The 20,970-nt window shown below is 39.9% G+C and overlaps 1 protein-coding gene across 7 annotated transcripts in view; it reads right to left on the bottom strand.

Moving 5' to 3' along the window:
- The window catches only part of DMD (dystrophin), a 2,140,576-nt gene that overhangs the window by 672,522 nt on the left and 1,447,084 nt on the right, over positions 1-20,970 (bottom strand). For all 7 annotated transcript variants that reach the window (XM_090061814.1, XM_090061802.1, XM_090061811.1 and 4 more), the window contains one exon: positions 2,776-2,940. In XM_090061814.1, coding sequence (XP_089917940.1) covers positions 2,776-2,940 — 165 coding nt within the window. The remainder of the gene's footprint in view (positions 1-2,775; positions 2,941-20,970) is intronic.

Raw genomic sequence — 20,970 nt, 5'->3', positions numbered from 1 at the left:
AATCTTAATAAGGCTTAAACATAAACCCTCCCAATTGCATGCAGTCTTTATCACTGTGTGTAGTTCTGGTGAAGACACAGGTACAGCTGATGTCAGTTTTGAGAGTTTGACTCTACTAACAGTTTGCAGAATTCTGATCATATCTGTTTTATAAATACTTTGCACAAATATTCCAGTACAAAAGACTTAAAGAGGAAAGTAGTAGTGGATGGCAATTTGAGCAGCAGTGACCATGAGATGACTGAATTCAGGATCCTGAGGAAAGGAATGAAGGAAGGAGAGCCGCAAAGTAAGGACCTTGAACTTCAGAAAGACAGACTTTGACTCACTCACGGAACTGATGAGGAGGATGCCCAGGGAAAACAGTCTGAAGGGGAAAGAAGTCTAGAAATGCTGGCTGTATATTAAAGAAACCTTACTAAGAGGACAGGAATGAACTATTCAGATGTGCAGGAAGACTAGCAAGTTCAGCAGAAGATCAGCTTGGCTTAGCAAGGAACTCTTCATTGAGCTAAACCATAAAAGGAAACATAAAAAGTAGAAACTTGGAGTATAAGAACATTACTCAGGCATGCAGAGATGAAGTCAGAAAGGCCAAAGCGCAACGGAAGTTGCAGCTAGCAAGGGATTTGAAGGGTAACAGGAAGGGTTTCTACAAAATTTGTGAGCAATAACAGGAAGATCAGGTAAAATGTAGGTCCCTTATTAAATGGCGGAGGCAACCTAGTGACATAAGATGCAGAAAAGGCTAACGTACTCAATGTCTTCTTCGCCTCAGTCTTCACAGGCAAGCTCAGCTCCCAGACTACTGCAACTGGCAGCACATTTTGGGGAGGAGGTGAGCATCCAACAGTGGACAAAGAATACATTAGAGACTATTTAGAAAAGCTAGATGTGTAACCCTTTAAGAAAGGGAAGGAGGAGGATCTGGGGAACTACAGACTAGTCTCACCTCAGTCCCCAGAAAAATCATGAAGCAGGTCCTCAAGGAACCCACTTCTAAGCACTTGGAGGAGAGGGTGATTAGGAGCAGTCAGCATGGATTCACCAAGGGCAAGTCATGCCTGACCAACCTGTTTTGCCTTCTATGATGATGAGATAACTGGCTCTGCACATGCAGGGAGATTGGTAGATGTGGTGTACCTTGATTTTAGTGAGGCTTTTGATACGGTCGCCCCAATGTTCTCCCAGGGAAGCTAAAGGAGTACAGGTTGGATGAAGTACTAAGGTGGACAGAAAACTGGCTGGATCACTGAGCTCAGAAAGTAGTAATCAATGGCTCAATGTATAGGTGGCAGCTGGTATTCAAGTGGAGTGCCCCAGGTACCGGTTTTGTTCAATCTCTTCATCAAGGACCTGACAGATGGCATGGAGTGAACCCTCAACAAGTCTAGAGAAGACATAAAGCTGGGGGGAACAGTAGATAAATTGGAAGGTAGGGATAAGATCCAGAGATACCTAGACAAATTGGAGGATTAGACCAAAATAAATCTCATACGGTTCAAAAAGGACAAGTGGAAAGTCCTGCAGTCAGGATGAAATAATCTCATGCACTGGTACAGGCTGGGGAAAGACTTGCTAATCAGCAGCTCTGCAAAAAAGGACCTGGGAGTTACAGTGGACAGGATAGGAGCCAACACTGTGCCTTTGTTGTGAAGAAGGCTGATGGCATACTGGGCTCCATTAGTCGATGTACTGCTAGCAGATTGAGAGAGAGAAGTGATTCTTTCCCTCTATTCAACAGTGGGGAGGCCACACCTGAAGTACTGTGTCGTGTTTTAGGCCCCCCACAACAGAAAAGGTGTAGAAAATTTGGAGAGTCTAGCAGGGGGGACCAAAAATGGTTAGGGTGCTGGGACACATGACCTCTGAGGAGAGGCTGAGGGAACTGGGTTTATTTAGTCTGGAGAAGAGAAGACAGGGGATTTAATAGCAGCCTTCAACTACCTGAAGGGTGGTTCAAAGAGGAGGGAACTAGACTGTTTTCCATGGTGGCAGATGACAGAAGAAAGAGCAATGGTCTCAAGTTGCAGCAAGGAAAGTTTAGGTTAGCTATTAGGAAAAAACTCTCTCATGAAGAGTATAATAATGCACTGGGAAACGGTACCTACAGAGGTGGTGGAATGTCGATCATTGGAGGTTTTTAAGCCCTGGCTTAGTCCTGGCTGAAATGATCTAGTTGGGGATGGTCCTGCTTTAAGCAGGGGACTGGACTAGATGATCTCTTGAGGTCCCTCCAAACCCTAGTTTTCTATGCATCTATGATAAGCAATAAGCATAGAACACTGAAAAACAAAGCTCCCATTGTTTTATATTTCATCCTTGAAATCCTTCATTTTAATCCTCATTGTCATTAAGAAATATGTAGTGGTGAAAGAACATACAGCATCGTAAGTAACATAATTTAGAGTATCAGAATTCTTTGGGTGAGGGGGGTTCTGAACTTACTGTACAGATCTCTATTTTTAATGGTAATTGTACAACTAAAGATCTGAACATTGACCTGGCAAACATACAGTACATGGCCATATTCTAATTTCCATTCTAAAGTAGAAAGGGATAATTAAGAATTAATTCTTTCACAACTGAGTGGAGAATGCTAAACATGACATTGTTAGAATCACAGTGACAGTCTTGCAAGAACGATTTTGTTATTTATGAATGAAAGAGATACAGTAACATCATATTTTCATTTTAGAATTTGTTTTTCTGTAAAAAGTCAGTTAAGAAAGGAAGACCCAAAGCATGAATGAAACAAGAAAAAGAAAACATTACCTTAATATCAAAAGCTGCTGGTTGGCCCACTTGGTTATACAGTTCCAGCTGATCCTTAACAGGAGTTACCCACAATACCAGCTGACTTAACTGTTGTTCAAATTGCGTCAAATTATTTAGTAGATCTTCTAGTTCTTTTTGTTTTTCTGGAAGATCTTTTGACACCTTAAAATAGCAAAAAATTGATAAGTTTATTTTGTAAAAAAATTGTGTGGAGATATGTAATAAGAAATGCATTACTGTTAAAACAGCAGAGATAAAAATGTATACAGTGCTGGGGAAGAGGGAATAGAAACAGATCTATGTCATATGTTAACAATTAGACAGATCCATGTTTTCTCAATAAATAAGACTGTTTCAACAGAAAATGTTATTTTAAGAATAACAATATGGAAATGTTTCATTGGCCCTTACATCCAGATGCTACCCAGACTATTTCAACTTCTTGAAAAAGAAAATTTCTTTAAAGAACACGTTTTCTCACAAAATGTTTAATACCACTTGTTTCTGGTCAGGGTTCTAAAATGAAGTGCAGCAACAGACAAGAAAGAAAAAAATCATCTAATATAGGCAACTATTTGTGCCTCAAATGTAGATTCAAACTTGACTGGTATTTAAGAAAGTCTTAGGTAGAATTAGACATTAATCTGATTCTCCCATTCCCAATAGCTGGTATTTAATTTTTTAATTATTGATTTTATTATTTTATTATTGCAGCTTTTGGGTGGGACTGTAGAAATCAACAGTATGTACACATTTGAAAAAAAGACAGAAGTAAATTGTAAAAAAAAGTAATTCACAGCCAGCTGCTGTAGTTTAATGACTTGTGATATAAAAAAAGAAGCACTGACACTTTTCTTAATTTTAGTATCCTTTATATCAATTCATGCTTATGCTGTGCTAAATGAAGATGGCAATTAATCATTATTAAACTCAGGCACAAGTAGTTTTTTGGATAGCTTTTCACTTTAAGAAATCAGTCTTCCCTGTGGCCATTGTCTTTTAAAACAAGCTTTTACCAAAAGGCTTTTTAAAAGCCAGGAAATATGGGACGTCTCTGATAAACACAGTTAAACCTTAATTCCCCTTGGAGTTACACTATATTGATGGAAGCAAGTCCATCATACTGCCTGACTACAAAATATTACTGATGCATACTACCTACTAATCCCCAATGATGCCATTTACAGAAGACAATACATCAAAATCCATCAGGAACCAAAAACAAAATGAAGGTTTCTATAAAAACAGAGCTGAGGAAGTAAGAGGAAAATGGTTCTCTCAGGATATATAACTTTTTCTTTGTTTCCCCAAACCACATTCAGTTTGAAAACACTGTTTAAGATGAATTTAAGATTTACACCGTATGCATCTACATGAGAAGGTACTGTGCAGTTGTTACTACACATTTATTTAGTACTTGTATTAGCAAGTACTAAATAAATGTGCCTACTGCACAGTAGTGCTGGCAAATATTTTTAGGTGATGCTGCTGCGCAGTAGCCTAATAATACTGCACAGTAGTATATCAGCACTGTCTGTGTTGTGATATGCTACTGTGTGGTATTTTTTAACTACTGTGCAGTCATGTAGATCTGCTTACTGATATGCAGTTTATTATACAAAAATTGTGAAGATGTTTGTTATTTATATTTTTGTTTCACCAACACATTTGAAGTTACTTGTTGTCCTCCTAGTACTCGTGAATCCTGACCAATAAGTGTAATCACCTTTAGTAGCCTCTTGATCTTAAGTATAACAAAATCTCTCCCACTCTTAGTAAAGTCTTCCCTTGATGTGAAGTTAAAATTAAAAATGCATTAATTTCTTTTATGCGTTAATTCAATATCTGTGAAGACCTTGGCCTAATTTTAAACAAGATTAGGTTAATCTTTTATGCAACTTTTGAATGTTAAACTGCAACGTTTAGCTGCTTTAATATTAACATAAACACATTCTTCAAGATATTACTGTTGAAAGTAAACAAGTAATCACAGGAAAACATGTGTCTTATAAATCTAATCCTATTCCTGAATGTTTAAATCCTACATTTATCTAATTTCAGATACATATTTATCAAAGGTATTGAAGTGAGTGCATTAACTAGAACACAGACATTCATTTGAATTTCATTTTGTGAAGGAGAAAAGATAATAACCTACATTCCTAGATATAGCCAACCTTGAATGCCTACATATAATGGTTATGTATACACAAAGATTATAAAGAGCCTAAAAGTAAGTTATTGCCACTGAAAACATTCATATAGCAAAGATAATCTGATGAAACAAATCCATTGTTCATAGGGCAGATTAACTAAGTAAAATGTAGCTTCTGTTGACAAGGAAGTTTAATCCTGGGTTAATTATTGCAGCACAGATATGAGATATGTATTTACACACACACACACATATATAGGAAATATGTAAAAAGTGACAAATAGTTGAAGGAAAATCTGTGTTTGACATGATCAGGAGATACTGATAATAGTATTCGAGTATTTATAGACATGGTAATTTTATGCAAACTAATTTACCATAGCAACAAAAAATTTTTTAAGATGGCTTCAACTCCAAATCAGAGAAAGCACCTTGTATATTTTTGGACCCAAGTTATGAGATGTATTTCTCAAGATAAAATGACAATGGCTCACTTCAGTAACAGTGATCTCACTAAGGAGAAGATTCCAACTGAAGAATAAATGGAAACTCTATGAGATCCAGGAAGTGTGTATCTGCTACCTGATGGAAAACCCGAATTTTCTCACTCCTAGAAAAGTTGTAAGCCATCAAAATATAAATGTTGGGTCCTAATTAATATATTGTGATGGGGGAGTGTGGTTCTTTGTGTACTATTTTGTTTGTTTGTTTGTTTGGGGTTTTTTTGGTTTGGATTGGTTTGTTAATCTGTTAACTGGCTAATCGAGAAAACTTTAATCACTGCTATCAAAATAAGGGATGATGTTGCAACATAGGTATGCGAGAAAGGTGAGCATTCATGCAGTGGCAAAAAAAAGGATAGAAAAGAAAAAAATTAGGAGGAAAAATAACTCCAATGTAAAGGGCCTGTTAAACCTTATTGTTCCCTGTGAATGTGTATTACTATCATGAAAAACTGTGTTGGTTGACAGAAAATCAACAGGATATAAGGATATAGCCTGGTCTTTGGCCAAAGGGAAGAGACAAAGAGTATGAATTATTCTTCTTAAGAAAAATACCTAGACTTCAGCATCAAAGAGACAATGCAGTTTTGGTCACAATGTTAAAAAAGGGCTTTCCAACAGGTGGCCCATGAAGACTTAATGTGCAGCTCCTGGAGTCTTACCAAACTGCTGCTCCCTCCCATCGTTTTCCAGGCTTACCTGTCCCTTCACCAGCTGCTGCTTCCTGCCTTCAGCCCAAGGAGTAGGGCAGTTTAGTAGAGTGGGGAACATGAAAGTGAGTCTGGGGTTGCACCCTAGGAGGACTGGGTTACATGAGGGAGAATGGTACCCATGTGGGCATGCAGTACAACAGGGCGGGCATGGGGATAAATCATACAGAAATGTGTTGTGGGGGCTGCCTGGTATAGCAGCAGGTATGGGGAGCATCCTCAAGGTGTCATTGCTGTGGCCTGTGAGATGCAGACCCTGTTGGTGTGCCTCCCAGGACTTAGAAATTGGACAGCCCTGTGTTAAAGCATTCATCTGAAAACACGTGGTACATCTGAAATTTAGCACTCTAGTTCTTCAGTTAATTAAGTTAGATTAATTGGCAGCTTAGTAGCTGAATAATTTAAAAAGATTTAAGCTCTCAATTGGAAAACAGTTGAAGATCGCAATTTTCTATAAACTGACCCAAATTTTCATAAGACTTATTAAAATATGATATCATTTTGGAGTTAATTTTATATAGCTGAACATTTTCCCACATTTCTATTGGCACTAAGATGCTTCAACACACACAAATACACACTGTGAAGTTTTTAATACTGTAAAATGTGAACGAATACCCTTAATTTAAAATCTATATTTTTATCCACATATTTTAATATTTTTCCCCTTTTGCTCCATTCATTCCAAAATTAATTTCTACTTTATTTTGTCTGTAGAGTTGCATCACCTTTTCTTCTTGCTCCCACTGTCATTAGTCAATTAACTCTGTTTATGCCAGATCTTTCCCCATCTTTTTTCCTTGCTTTCTCCAACACCCATATTTGGTATAAAGCCCACTCAATACTATTGTACAATGTAACCTGCCAGATTCCCTTGCTAGTTGTTCAGCTCAAAGGCTTCCCACAATATTTGGAAAATTTTAAATTCAAGGAATATGGACTGCAAAAGATATGCTATGGCTTAAGTTATAAAAGACAATGGTTAATTGGAGCAGAACCCATTACAGTGGAGATCCAGACTGCCAATTTGAATGGATGGCAGGTAAAAAAAGATAAACATAAATAGTAAAAAACATAGGAAAAAAATCATCGTGGGGCTACAAACATCCTACATATCAAATATATTTATGGTTTTCGTCTATCGAACCATTCATGGGTGAATCTAGAATTTTGAAAAGGAGGGGTGCTGATGATTCTGTGAAATGCATTATCACATATAAAACAACACAGATTTTTTTCTCCAGTTAAACAAACATACAAAACAAACTAGAAGCTTTACTAACATGCCTAGCATGCTAGGGGTCTACGGTTGTATTATTCAGTTTAAGATTGAAGCAAAAACAAATATAACTTAATCAAAATGAGTCAAAAACAGTCTGTAGGGGTGTGAAATAGGAGCTTCAATATTAGCAGCAGCTAATAGATAGCAGAATTGCAGAAAAGAATAATAGCTTGATTGGTCAAACATCAAGACCATTAAACAGAAGAGAGGGTCATCAACACCTGTGGAATGAACCTGAGGTTCAACAAGGACACCTGCAAAGTCCTGCACTTAGGAGAGAAGAATTCCACTCATTGCTACAGGCTTGGGACCAACTGGCTAAGCTGTAGCTCTACAGAAAAGTTCCCCTCTATTCTGCATTGGTGAGGCTATATCTGGAGTACTGTGTCCGGTTTTAGGCCCATCCACACCAAAAAGGAGAGAGTCCAGTGGGAGGGCAAATAAAATGGTTTGGGGGCTGGGGCACATGACTTCTGAGGAAAGCCTGAGGGAACTGGGATTATTTAGTCTGCAGAAGAGAAGACTGAGGTGGGGTTGATAGCAGCCTTCAAGTACCTGGAGGGTGGTTACAAAGAGGATGAGGCTAGACCAGGGGCAGACAAAATGGTGGCTCCAAAGAGCAGCTGGACTCCATTTCCCAGAAGCCCCTGCCTGTGTGGCTGGGGGCTGTTTTCATAGAGACCACAAGAGCAGGGAGGCCTTGACAGAGTGGGGCCAGGCTTTTCATGGAGACCAGGCCAAGCACAACTGGCAGGGCACATGGCTGGGTGGAGAACTACTCCTGGGCCAGAGCAAACCCATGATCTATTGCCTGAACACCCTTGCCCAGGGTGTGCAAGCAGCAGATCACAGCTCTTCCCAGCTCTGGCCCGTGCTGTCACAGCTACAAGATTGTAGCAACAGCTCTGCCAGCGCTGCAACCCTGGCCCTGTACTGTGGTAGCCCTGCTGCTCCTAGGATCTCCACAGAAACCAGCCAGTGTCACAAGCAGGGGTTGTTGGGAAATGGAGTCCACTGTGGAGTGGATAGAGACCTTGGTCAGGACTTCGCATGCCCCTAAGCTAAAGTGTTCTCAGTGGTGGCAAATGAAAGAACAAGGAGCGACTGTCTCAAGTTGCAGCAAGAGAATTCTAGGTTGGATATTACAAATAACTCTCTCACTAGGAGGCTAGTTAACCACTGGAAGGGGTTACCTAGAGAGGAGGTGGAATCACCATCCTTGGGGGTTCTTAAGGTCCGGCGTTACAAAGCCCTGGCTGAAATGATCTAGCTGGGGACAGTCCTGCTTCGAGCAGGGGATTGGACTATATGACCTCCTGAGATGCCTCCCAACCCTGATTTTCTATGATCCTGTGAGGAGTTTAGAAAGGATGTGGCAGACTACAATAACCCATTAAGTCAACTGACCGCTGCCTGACTAGAAATGCAACTAGCACGGCTAGGCAGATGGTTTTAAACTTTGAATGGAGGAGGAATTGAAGTGGGGTGCAAATGCTTGAGTGTACCTCTCCCTGAATCCACCCCGGGAAGGTTAAAATAACATGATTTATATCTTAACTATGTATTACCATACTTTATAGCATGTATGAATTGTTCTTAGGCTGAACTTTAACTCATAATTTCCTTATTTTGTCATTTATCATTTGTCAAAATCATTTATCATTCAATTACTGATGTGAAATCTTACTATTAAGTCTATATTAATATAGTTTAGATTTGGGATAGATATGTATCTATACATGTAGATGCACCCACTAACTGAACCAGATTCTGTAATTCATTTCAGATTCCAAATCTAAATGTTTTGGTGAATTGAATTTAATTATGTCAGACATTTTTTGCACTATCTGTTTAAATTTCCACCAACAAGCTATACTTTTTGATTTTAACATACTTCAAGTTTTAAAGGGTAACAAGTCAGTCTTTTGAAGACCTAACTAATTTTTTTTTCAGATAGTTATTCTTTCAATATTGATTTTAAAACCTCCTACCACCCCTCAACAAAAGAATTGGAAATCAAGTTTTATATACCATGACAAATATGACCATCATTAATACAAATAATTTCATGCTAGTATTAATGTAAGAAGTCATTGCAGAAATATAGGACTGAAATGGACCTCAAAGAACCATTCCTTGTACCGATGTTGGATTAACTATATCTCCATTTATAACATCTGCAACAGACATTTGTCTCACCTCTTCTTAAACACCTCCCTATGCAACCTGTTCTAGTGTTTCCCCCTCCCTAATAGTTATGTAATCATAACAAGTACATTATAAATGTAAAGAAAAGGAAAAAACAAGGTTCACCAAACACGATGAGAATTACATATTCTTTGGTTTTAACGTAATTAATTCTCAAAATAGAGAAAGCAATTTCTAAACAAAATCTTTGGTATCATTTGACACAATATTATGGATTAAAATATCTGCTCTCTTTCCCTCTGTCTATCGCTCTGTCCACTACTTAAACCCAGTCATGTCAGTGGCCTTCCCTTTCTGCAAAGAGGCAGTGGAGGAGACTTTCTTTCACATCTTCCTGGAGCTACCCAGGTTGCAGCCACTCTTTACTCCCCTCAGAACTCTTTGGCATTCTGGACTTGGACTTCTCTAAGACTCTGTATATCTTTTCTTCCCATATCAACTGGCCAAGGGGCATGTGATCTTCCCGGTCAATTTCCTGCTGGGCCAGGCCAACATAGCAATTCTGGAAAGCTACAGAAACTGGCTCACAGGGGCCAGCTCCAATGAGACCTGCCAACTCTTCTACTTCCAGCTCTGGGCACATGTCACATTTGAATGTGCAACAAAATGTGGACCAATTTGTATCACACTAGGCCATCGAGGGGGCCCTCTGTGAGGTGGAAGACTGACAGCTGGTCCTCCTTGTGGGATATGGAGGAGGCTGTTTACATGTCTCTGGTGACATGGTGTTTTTTTTGTTGCTGACAAGAGTTTCATGCTTGGTCTCTGGGAGGGCTACATACCCTTCTACTTGCACTATTTGTTTTTCATTTTTGGATAATAAAGATTTAAAAAGTAAAAAAAAAGAACCCTCTCTCTCTCTCTCTCACACACACACACACACACACACACACACACACAAAAGGAAGGGGCCAGAGTTACATTACAAATCCATTTGGTGACAAGTAATTTTATTTAGATTTTTTGTTTTGTTTTGTTTTTTTTCAGCTACATCTTGCAGTACTATAGCCTAGATGCAAACTCTCTCAATACTCTAAATTTTCATATAACAAGTTTAGTTTTCCTGAAATACTTTATTTTCTCTCAGACAACACAAACCATTTCCCCAGTAAACAGATGCTAAAAACTGGACTGCACATCATTTGGAAGAAATATGGTAAAAGCAGGTTCTGCAACTTGTGGTTGAAACCAAATGGAATACCTGTAGCAATCTAGAGGAAGCAGATCAACGAGGAGGCTCAGGCTCCTTAGCTACTGGTACTTGACAAAATTGGACTGAACAAGAACAAAGAAGTAACCCATGCTGTAATATGCTATTAAGTACAAACTTCAAAGCACTCTTAATGGTGGAGCTGAAACTGGCATTTCCATAATACTACTAAGATAATTACATAAAAAAGCTGTTCACCTCTTACCAACCACTGTTCAAAAAGTCAGATTATCTACTCAAAATCACCTTCCCTAGAGCATGTGTACAAGGATGATTTAGAATGGAGAGGATAAAAAGGGAGGTTAATGTTTTATGCATCATTTCTCCATGAAACACAATCAGCGTGAGAAAGAGTTTCACATAAGTTCAGTTAAGGAGCCTATTAGTTAATTAATGTAACCATTTTCATTAACAAACTCAATATTGACTTTAAAACAAAATCTACTTAATTTCTTTTAATGATGAATATTTATGAAGCACACTGTCAATGACAAAAATAGAATTAAGATCACATTACCAAAGGAAGATGAAAACTAAAGCACTAAAAATATGTATAGAAGGTCATCACTGGCATACTGAGTGTTTGATGTTCTCCCAGAACCCTCTCAAGACCTGACCTTGGCTCTCATTTATTTTTTAACTTCTTAACTCTGGATTTATTATATTGCAAGTTTAATTTTTATTTAGAAGTTTTTCATTGGTGCAGAAGACTAAAACAATCCATAAATCCAATGCACCAAACATAATTTTCTGCTTCAGCTATTGCTTCAGCTGCATTAAAAAAAATACAGATTTAGTTGGCATTTTTGTTGTTGTTGGGTGTGTGTGAGAGAGAGAGATTTTATAACAATGTGTCAAAGTCATTAAAAACATCTACAAAAAAGCAATCAGTTGAATAAGCTACATTTAAATTTTAATTATATTTAGTCTCAAGAAGTTTCATGTGAAAGTTTTTGCATGTTAGCTGTTCTACATCTGTTATACATCCAAAATGTTTTCATAGAATTGTACAGAAAGACCTAAACTTATTTTGGGTTATTTTAATTGAGAGTTACTTTAATTACAAAGAAAGAATTAAAGTGTGTGAACCCTTGAACAGATAGCTTTATGGCAAGTAATAGTATCACTGAGTGTAGTTAGACTCACAGTTGCTAAGTTATTCACGTACTTGGGTGTTTTCAAGATTGAGGCCCAAAATATCAAATACAGAAGTGTAGCCACCCACGTTTTACTCAGAGATTTACCTTAGATTCTATATTGGAGGCTTACATAAACATGTTTTTTTTCCAGCAAATATTGTCTTTCCTGCATTTATGTCAACACCAATAGTCAGTATTCATTTAATATTCTCTCTTTCTTTCTACATGTAAAATTTTGATTTAAATAATAGAGGATAAGATTTTCTATATGATTTGGATTGTTAACTTTTTGAGTCAGGGATCAGCTGTTTCTCATATATGTGAACAGTACTTAGCACAGTCTTTCTCAGTTAGGGTGCCATGCCACGACATGATGCCATGACAGCCTACCCAGAATGGTAGAGGTAGAAGTCGAGGTTGAGGCTGAAATAGAAGGTTAAGGTTAATTTGGAGGTGGAACCAGAGATAGAGATCAATGTTGACCAATAAAACCACTGGCATCACCACTGCTACAGGATGAAATTGTTCTGGGCTCCTCCATTTTGGGGAGGCATAGTAGAGCCAAAATGAAATGCAGCTCCAACAGAAAGGTGTGCTTGCCTACTTTTTATTAGGCAGGCAGGTGCACCGTCTTGCTGCAGCTCTTCTTGGTTCAGCTCCAATGTGCCTCTTGAAAACACAGGCGCACAGGGCAGTTTACCTGGTAGCAATAGCATTTTTCTCCAGAATGCCATTGTACAGCATGGAACTGCCCTACTCACCTCCGTTTTCAGGAGGTATATCAGACCCCAATAGGAAAGAGCTGTAGCAGAAGCAGCATGCCTACCTACATAATGTCATGCAGACAGGCACACCTTTCTGCTGTAGCTGCTTCTCCAATGTGCTTTCTGAAAACAAAGGTGTGCAAGATAGATTCATCTATCACACGTGCCTCTGTTTCCAGGAGTCACTGTGCAGGGTTGGTCTAAGAAGGCCTGCAGCAAGAAAACCTGCTCCTCCTGAGCCACTGCCCAACGTGGCTCTGCACAAGGTTGACAACAGAGTTACATCTGGCTGCAGCAATGGTGTAAAGTATCATAATGATATAAGTAATTGATAACACAGTGATTAATAGTGTAATTATAATGCTTATCTTCTAATATGCATTATATATTTATATTAGCTTTTAAAATTGGGTGCTGCCAAATTTTTTAAAGTTTTGGAGGCGTGCCTCAAGCCCAAAAGGGTTGAAAACCATTAACTTAGAACAATGGTTTCTGGTCCATGACTCCAGGTCTTAGCCAATACCACAACATAATAAACAATGGTAAATAATCAGGACTCTATTTCCCCTTCTTAAGACATTGAGCATTGGGCATTGAGGGTCTTTCGCTTACCATAAAACTTACACTTTCTGGTCTTTTCCAGAAACAGGATTAAATGGGCCTTTGAAGGTTTAGCAAGATGTGTGTTTTGGAAAAAATGTAGCTAACATCTTGATAAGAAAGAGGCCAAGAAATTATGTAATTCTGATAATTGTTTCTAGTATCTAAACAACAGAAATTTAAGTCACCGTTTGAAATGTACATTTGAGATGAGACAGGATATTTTACGATCAAAATATAACACTAGACCATACAAATCCCAGAGGAATCTATGTTCAAACTTTCATTTGGTCATTATTCTCTCAGTAGCTGTAGGGCTGCCTTAAAATTGTCTGCCAGGATTGTCACTTTATTACCAATCTCACAAAGCTTTGACTGCTGTACCAGACCAGCAGAAAACACACCTGAACTCTACCATCAGTTCCCCTCCTGCTAAAATAGAAAAGGACCCGATTTTTTGATTTGGTTGTTTATGTAGCAGGCTGGCCGGTGGCTGGCTCACTGGCAGCTCGGACTGTTAGCTTAAGCGTTATGGGCTCGGGTTCCAATGGTGGAGGCAGTTTTTCCTCCCCTTGCCCCCAAGGTAAGGCAGAAGCAAGGCAGCCCCACCATGGCCCAGGGGCAAGGTGAAAGAGAGGATCTTAGAGGGAACTAATTCCTTGGGCTTCCTCATTGGTCAGTTTCCAATCTGGGGGCAGAGCCTCCAGAGGGAATAAAAGCCCATGTGTAGAACACACCGTTGCCTTAGATGTGGGATGATAAAGACAAGGGCTGTAGAAGATCTGACAGAGCTGACCAGTGGCGGTGGAGCCATTGCCCCAGAAGTGCCCTGAAGATGCCTCTGGCAAGGGAGAAGAGTGGGTGGCTGTATTCCAGCCACTGTAGGAAGAATGCAGCAACAGTGCATGGGTCGGAGGGTCTGGAGAGTAGACGGGAACTTGGGGGCTGCACAAAGCAGTGCAGGTCCCCAACCCTGCACAAGGCAGGAGCCCAGCCCCTTTGGTGCGCAGAGCAGTGCATGGGGCTGGTGGAGAGCTGAAGGGACTGCTGCAGCTGCACAAGGCAGCATGGGTCTCCAACCCTGCATTAGGCAGGAACTCCTGGTGCACAAGTCAGTGCACAGGGCTGATGGAGAACTGAAGGGACCACTGTGGCTGCACAGGGCTGGTGAAGGGACCTCAGTGGCTGAACAGGGCAGCACTGGTCCCCAAGCCCACAAGAGCCAGAAGCCTTCAGTGCACAGACTGGTGCACAGGGCTTGTGGAGCTAAACCTCAGTGGCAGCACACGGCAGCATGGGTCCCCAACCCTGCACGAGGCAGGCAGCCCTGCAATGCATAGGGGGCAGAGAGCAGAGCAGTAGATAATGGGACACTGCAGCTGCAGAAGGCAGCAAGTCCCCTTCCTTGCATGAGGCAGGTGCCCCCCATTGGTACACAAAGCAGTGCACAGGGCTGAGAGTGGCTGGTAGGCTGCATGAGGCAGCAGGCCTTCTTGCAGCAAGCAGCATGGGTCGATCACACCAGTGAGGGAGGACACCTTGCTCCAACCCACAACTGGAGATGAGCCTAACTCTCTGGAATCTGCAGAAGTTGAGTTACCTGTGAAGGGGATTCCCACAGGGAAGAAGTGACCCTCCACACTGTGAGTGATGAAGGGGAAGCCCCTGACAGGAGGGTACGATTTGCCCTTGGACACAGAGAGGAATGCCTTGTTCACCAGTGGGAGGTTATTTGGTTACTGGTCCTTCCTAATCTGGTGACTAGGGTAATGCTGTTCTTTTAGGTAATGGGATCCCTCCCTGGGTACAATTTCTTCTTTGGGCACGGCTGTTGTGCCATTGGGTGAGGTCTGATTACTTGGATACCAGAGAATATGTCAACATTATTTTTCTCATAAAATAAAAAAAATAAGCTAGGTGGGTAAATTTGTACATAAAACTATAATATATATACAGAACATACCACAGGAACATACAATATAATACTGGAAGAGTATCCTGGGTCACTGCATCCAGTTCCCTACAGTCAAAAAGAATTCCAACACATAATTAATTTCATAAATGCATCAAACTCTATCCTAAAACTAGCTAGGCTTTTTTGCCTTGTCTGCTCCGATTGCCAGGCTATTCATAAACTTAGAAACCTTGCTTTAATTTCCACCCCAAATATATTCCTGGCCACTTTATAGCCATTTTTTCTTGTGCCAGAAGTATACTTTGCTGATATATTTACAAAGACAAATAATATCTCCTTCTACCTTTCCTTTGCTAGCCTGTACAAACCATTTTTAGTCTTCTCTCAAGGCTCTCCAATCCTCTGATCATTCTACTAGCTCTTCTATTCACCCGTCCCTTTTTTAATTCATTTTTTTGAACATGAGTGACCAGAATTATACATAAAACTCCAGGTGAATCTCACCAGTGTCCTTCACAATGGCATTGATGCTTTCACACCCCTACTTCAAATGCCTCCCTCATACATTCTAAGGATATATCTGTCTTTTTCATAGCTGTTACTGGGTACAGGTAAAATTATGGCAATAGGTAAAATGATCATAATAAAATTATTACACCAGATGAGAACAGTAAAGAATTTATTCTATTAAAAAGAAGAGATGATGCAAAAAGCTGCTGATACACTTGTTGGATAACTTAACTATTAGATATTAAATGTTTGAAGGTTATATTGTGGTTTGATTTAGAGAAAAAAATACAATCATAAGAATTTTTTGCTTGGAGAGATTCCTTTTAGCAGCAAAAAGTCAGGAGATAGCTTTTCTGTTGTAAACCCATGCAATAGTTAGTTAATACAGAATTTGAGCGTAGGAGTTTCACTGACAGTGGTGTTCACTGCACAGTTAAGTTTAATATCATAATAGAAAACAACTCCCCTATGGGCAATAGTGAGGCTGAACTTCAGAAAGGGCAGATTTTAAAACTGTGAAAAAAGTGCTTAATAGCACGTTGAAGGGTAAAGTTAATATATGGGGATATAGATATCTATATCTATATATTTATTTTGCAGTTTGTGTGTGAAATATATATAGGGCAGGAAGCTGGCAGGGCAAGAGTCCAGGGTTGGGAGATAGGGGGCTAAAAATAGCCTGGTTAGGTGTGTATTAGACTGAGTTAACCCTTTCCTATATAGGAATAACACTTTCTCAATTTAAATTAGTACATGCAATGAGCACTATAGCACTGTAGGTTGCTTGTGTGCATGTGCACACATGTGTATGTATGCTCACACACATGCACACAGACACATAACCAAGATATATATCAGTTACATGCAAATCTAGAAGGGTCTTGACATCTGGAGGATGTCCATGCCTTTGGTTGAGAAGAAATATTACTAAAAGACTGGACTGGAACAAATGCCAAGAGGGACCTGGGAAGTAAGTCAGATAGCTCCTCTAGTTTCAACAGAAGCAGCTGAGTAAACTGGGCAGAACTGTTAAAGTGGGATGCCCATTTATCCTATTAATATCATTGCATTTGAGGGAGTGAAGTGTATAAGGATTGTCCGTAAGGGCAAAGAGATGTAGCTAGCCATGACATAGTTAGCCTGAAGTCAAGTAGAAGGTAGGGTAGATCTGCACCTTCTGAACTAACCAAAACCAATATATTTTATTTAACAAACATTTGGACGCTTATTTTGCTGGAATCCTTTGAGCCTAGCTGACTTTCTGCTCCTTAGGCAGGGGGCTGGACTCAATGATCTTCTGAGGTCCCTTCCAGCCCTAATGTCTGGAATAAATAATATATATTACAATATATATCCCAAGTTCACTTCATCAAATGCTGTGAATGGACGGAGAAAGCAGAGTATGATAAGTATGTAAGCGTAAAACAAACTGTTGGGTTTAAGCCAGGGGCTGGGCTGATTGTCCTGTACTTTCTTTTGAATCAAACAGGTGTGGGGTATTCACTTGCACACACACTGAATGGCAATTAACTCAAATGAGCCGCTATTGTCTCAAGTTGATGTGTTAATTCAGCTACTTCATGCGTACTTAACGTGGGACAATCCAAGTAGGATCCCAAAATAAAGAACTTTGTCCCAGGAAAATTCCAACATCTGTTTTTAGTTTAGGAGTCCTGATTATAATCTGGGTTTAGATTAGAGTAAAAACTAATTCGAAAGGTTTATTATAATTACCTGGGTGCCTGGCTCTGTAGCCCAGGCAGCTGGGGGCCCCATCCAGCACAGCTGAAAAGCTGTGGGCAGGGAGTGAGGGGCCTGGGCTTGCATTCTATGAGCTAAGAGGGTGGAGGGGATGGGGGTGGGATGCTGATTTTCCACGATAAAAATCTCAAAATTAAATGCCAATATTTATAATTTATTTAGAATTTAGTATTTAGAATTTATTTTATTATCATGATTGAGGCACTGGGAGGCTTCTCTCTGTAATATGCATTAAATTTATAAATATATCAATAAAACATTGTGTTCAATTGATACATGCACATATCTCTGTATGTAAAATATGAGAGAGAGAGAGAGAGAGCGAGTGAGAGAGAGATCAGTGTTTTATTTTCATCATGGGTTTTTAAATCAGAGAATTTGTACTTTTTTGTCAGAGAACTTGCAACTTTTTTTTTTTGAATCAAGGAAAACCAGGATCTCTGCTCATCATCAGTCATCTTTGGACTCACAGATAAGTCAATCTTGGAAGACAATCATCCTTGACTGTGAGGAATGGCTGAAGATTGAAAGATAAAGATTTCTAATTTGGGGGTGAGATTTAGGAAAGCATATTTAGATATTATATACAGAGCAAATGCATGCAGAAGCATCTTCTGCTAAATAATCAAATGATTGATTTTTCAAAAGCAGACATCTGTTTAATGCTAATTACCCAAGATAAACATCTCACTAAAAACTGCTTGAATTGCTATGAAAGCAGGAATATATAGTGTCTTTCAGTTTACATCTAAAACAAAATGAGTATGGCAAATAGAATTGCTATACGTTATCATCACTAGGGTATTTTCTCATCTACAAGTAAGATTTATGTGCCTAACTTCTACTACTTCTAATTAGAAGTACACGTATAAATCGCTGCATACCAACAGACAAAAACAAACATCAGAACAATGTTCATTACAGTTTAGATGACGTAACAAAACAATCAATCCTTCTATTTCAGTATTGCCCCACATGAAAAACTTTCCTTGAAATAAATGGATTTTACTTGTAAAATTATTCTATGGCATGGAGCATTATGAAGGGGAAGTGTTTTAATAGCACTGCTGAGCAAAGTTAAATTTCAAAAGAAAACAAACAGAAGGTCTGAGCATGCCCCTTCGATCTATGTATAGCTAATAGGGCTGCATGAAATGGCTGTGTTTTGATTCAGTTTCAGCTGTTCTGGTGGACAGTGATTCATTTTGGTGTTTTGGATCTCTGTCTTATTTTGTTTCGGCCAAATCTGTTTTGAACAGGCTGCGAGGGAAGCTTTGAACAGCCCTACTGCCCAGCTGGGTGGAGCTCAGGACTGGGGGGGCTGTTGCCCTTTGTGCAGGTGAGGAGACCCCCACGAGGATCTCTAATCCCTGTCACGCTGGGTCATGGAGCAAGGAAGCAGTGCAGAGTGGCGAGCAAGCCTGCTGGTCTGTGCCACATGACTCGGCTCCACGGGAAGCAGGGCTTTGTGCTGGGGGTCTCCTCACTGCCACTGCCCTCCCTCACTGCCCCGGCGATGTGGGGCTGCGCAGGGCAGGCAGCAGCGGCGAGGAGAACCCGGCATGGATCTCTGCTCCCTGAGGAGCCAGGTTGCACAGCAGGGACCAGGCAGTGCAGGACGGGCAGCAGCGGTAAAGAGACTCCAGGCATAGATCTCTGCTCCCTATGGAGCCAAGTTGCATGGTTGGGCAGCAGCGTGCAGCTGTTTCCCTATACGCCTGGCTCTGAAACGCCAAAGTTTTCTGAAACATTTCCAAAAGTTTTTGGATGCTTCGTTTCATTTTGGAGATGTTTCAGAGCCTTATGTTTGAATTTGGGTTCAGTGTTTTGGGTGCCAAAACAACTTAAAACACCTTCGAAACAAAACAGCTGCCAAAATTTCACACAGCCCTAATAGTTAAGTCCAGCAAATTGACCTGCCCTTCTTCCTAAAGAAATGGGTGTCCCCAACACCTACCCCCATGTCCACTTCTCCATGGAAAGGTTTGGAAAAAGGAACTGACAGAAATACAGTTTCTTCTCTCATCTCACGGAAATTACCCAGTAAAAAAATTAATAAGATATGCAGGACTCTGGTAAGAGTAGTGGCAGGAGCCAAAGGAAAGGTATAGTCCCACCATGCAAAACAGATAATTTGAAGCTACTCCCCGCTATACCAAGAGAGAAGCACTACAAGGAAATCCTTCTGACTTCCATTTAGACAGTGCCTTTCCATGCCTTTTCCTCTTCAAGTGAACAACCTGGCTCAGAGTTTATAGGAAATACTGTAGCAGTTATGCTTGCTGCCATATACTCCTAAGCTCACAATGAAGAGAAAGCTAATGAAACAATACACTGACATTTACAAAGAACAACAAATCCTGATTATGCCTGTGAAATTTAGGAACTTTTCTCTACAGAAAAGAACAACAGATTCAGCAATGCTACACAAAAGCCCTTGGATACTGCATAATTATTGCCAGATTTCCAAAAAAGCATTCAAATATCTTAAGTCTTTCCTTGAAGGGCTTTGAGGATGAATAATCCTTTTCAGCAACAGTAAACAAGATACAGTACAGGGAAGAATATTTATTAATATTTAACAAGATGAGTAAAATTGACAGTGCCATTAATAACTTGAGTGATCACATATTTCTCTGTAGGAATTATGAAGTAACATGTAACACAACCACTACCCAATTCTGTGTTGTTTAGTATGTTCAAAAGCATGTACTATTTTCAACTAATTAATTTTACAACATGCCTGTAAGATAGGGAGTAGTATCCTTGTTTTATCAAGAGAGGTACCCAGGTGGCAAAACACAGTTTGCTAACATTGCCAGGGAGTCGGAGCTGCAACCAGAATAATTTCTGCTAGATACCTGCTAAGGTACTGATTATCCATTTATTGATTAACACATTAAGAAGGTTTAGAAGGATTCCAAAGCATTCAGGTAACACGCCCTTGGTGTTGCAAAAATGATACATTTGGTCAAATTTATAGTTATGCACTCTGAAATGAGAAAACCCATTCTGATTGTATTCTTCTTCTGATTTTTTTAAAAAATGGATCCATCCAACTCAAGACAAAAAGTTTAAAGTCTCTATCAGACAACACTCCTAGGAGAGCCACCTTCTTGAAGCGAGACATTTTGAATGATGCTACAATTGCAGATTTTCTAAAATCTAAATGTTTTTATTGGTGTACATAAATCTCTCCTATTTGTGTCTGTCAATCTGTCATCTCTTCTTTTAGACCAGGGGTTGCCAATGTTTTCCTGAGGCTCTCCAGAATGACCCTGTTTCTCCCTGCTGCCACACCTTCCTATTGACCAGCTGCAGGAACATTGGTTAGCTGCCTGGCCAGCGAGCCTTGGCATGGCGCAGTCCAAATCTTCCCCTCCATGAGCCAGTGGCTCATGTGGGTCAGATCTGGCCCGTGTTAGATGCTCTTTG

The sequence above is a fragment of the Crocodylus siamensis genome, chromosome 1 (genome assembly GCF_052110815.1).
Source record: "Crocodylus siamensis isolate JL-2025a chromosome 1, ASM5211081v1, whole genome shotgun sequence".
Classification (NCBI taxonomy): domain Eukaryota; kingdom Metazoa; phylum Chordata; order Crocodylia; family Crocodylidae; genus Crocodylus; species Crocodylus siamensis.
This window is presented reverse-complemented; position numbering and strand designations above follow the sequence as displayed.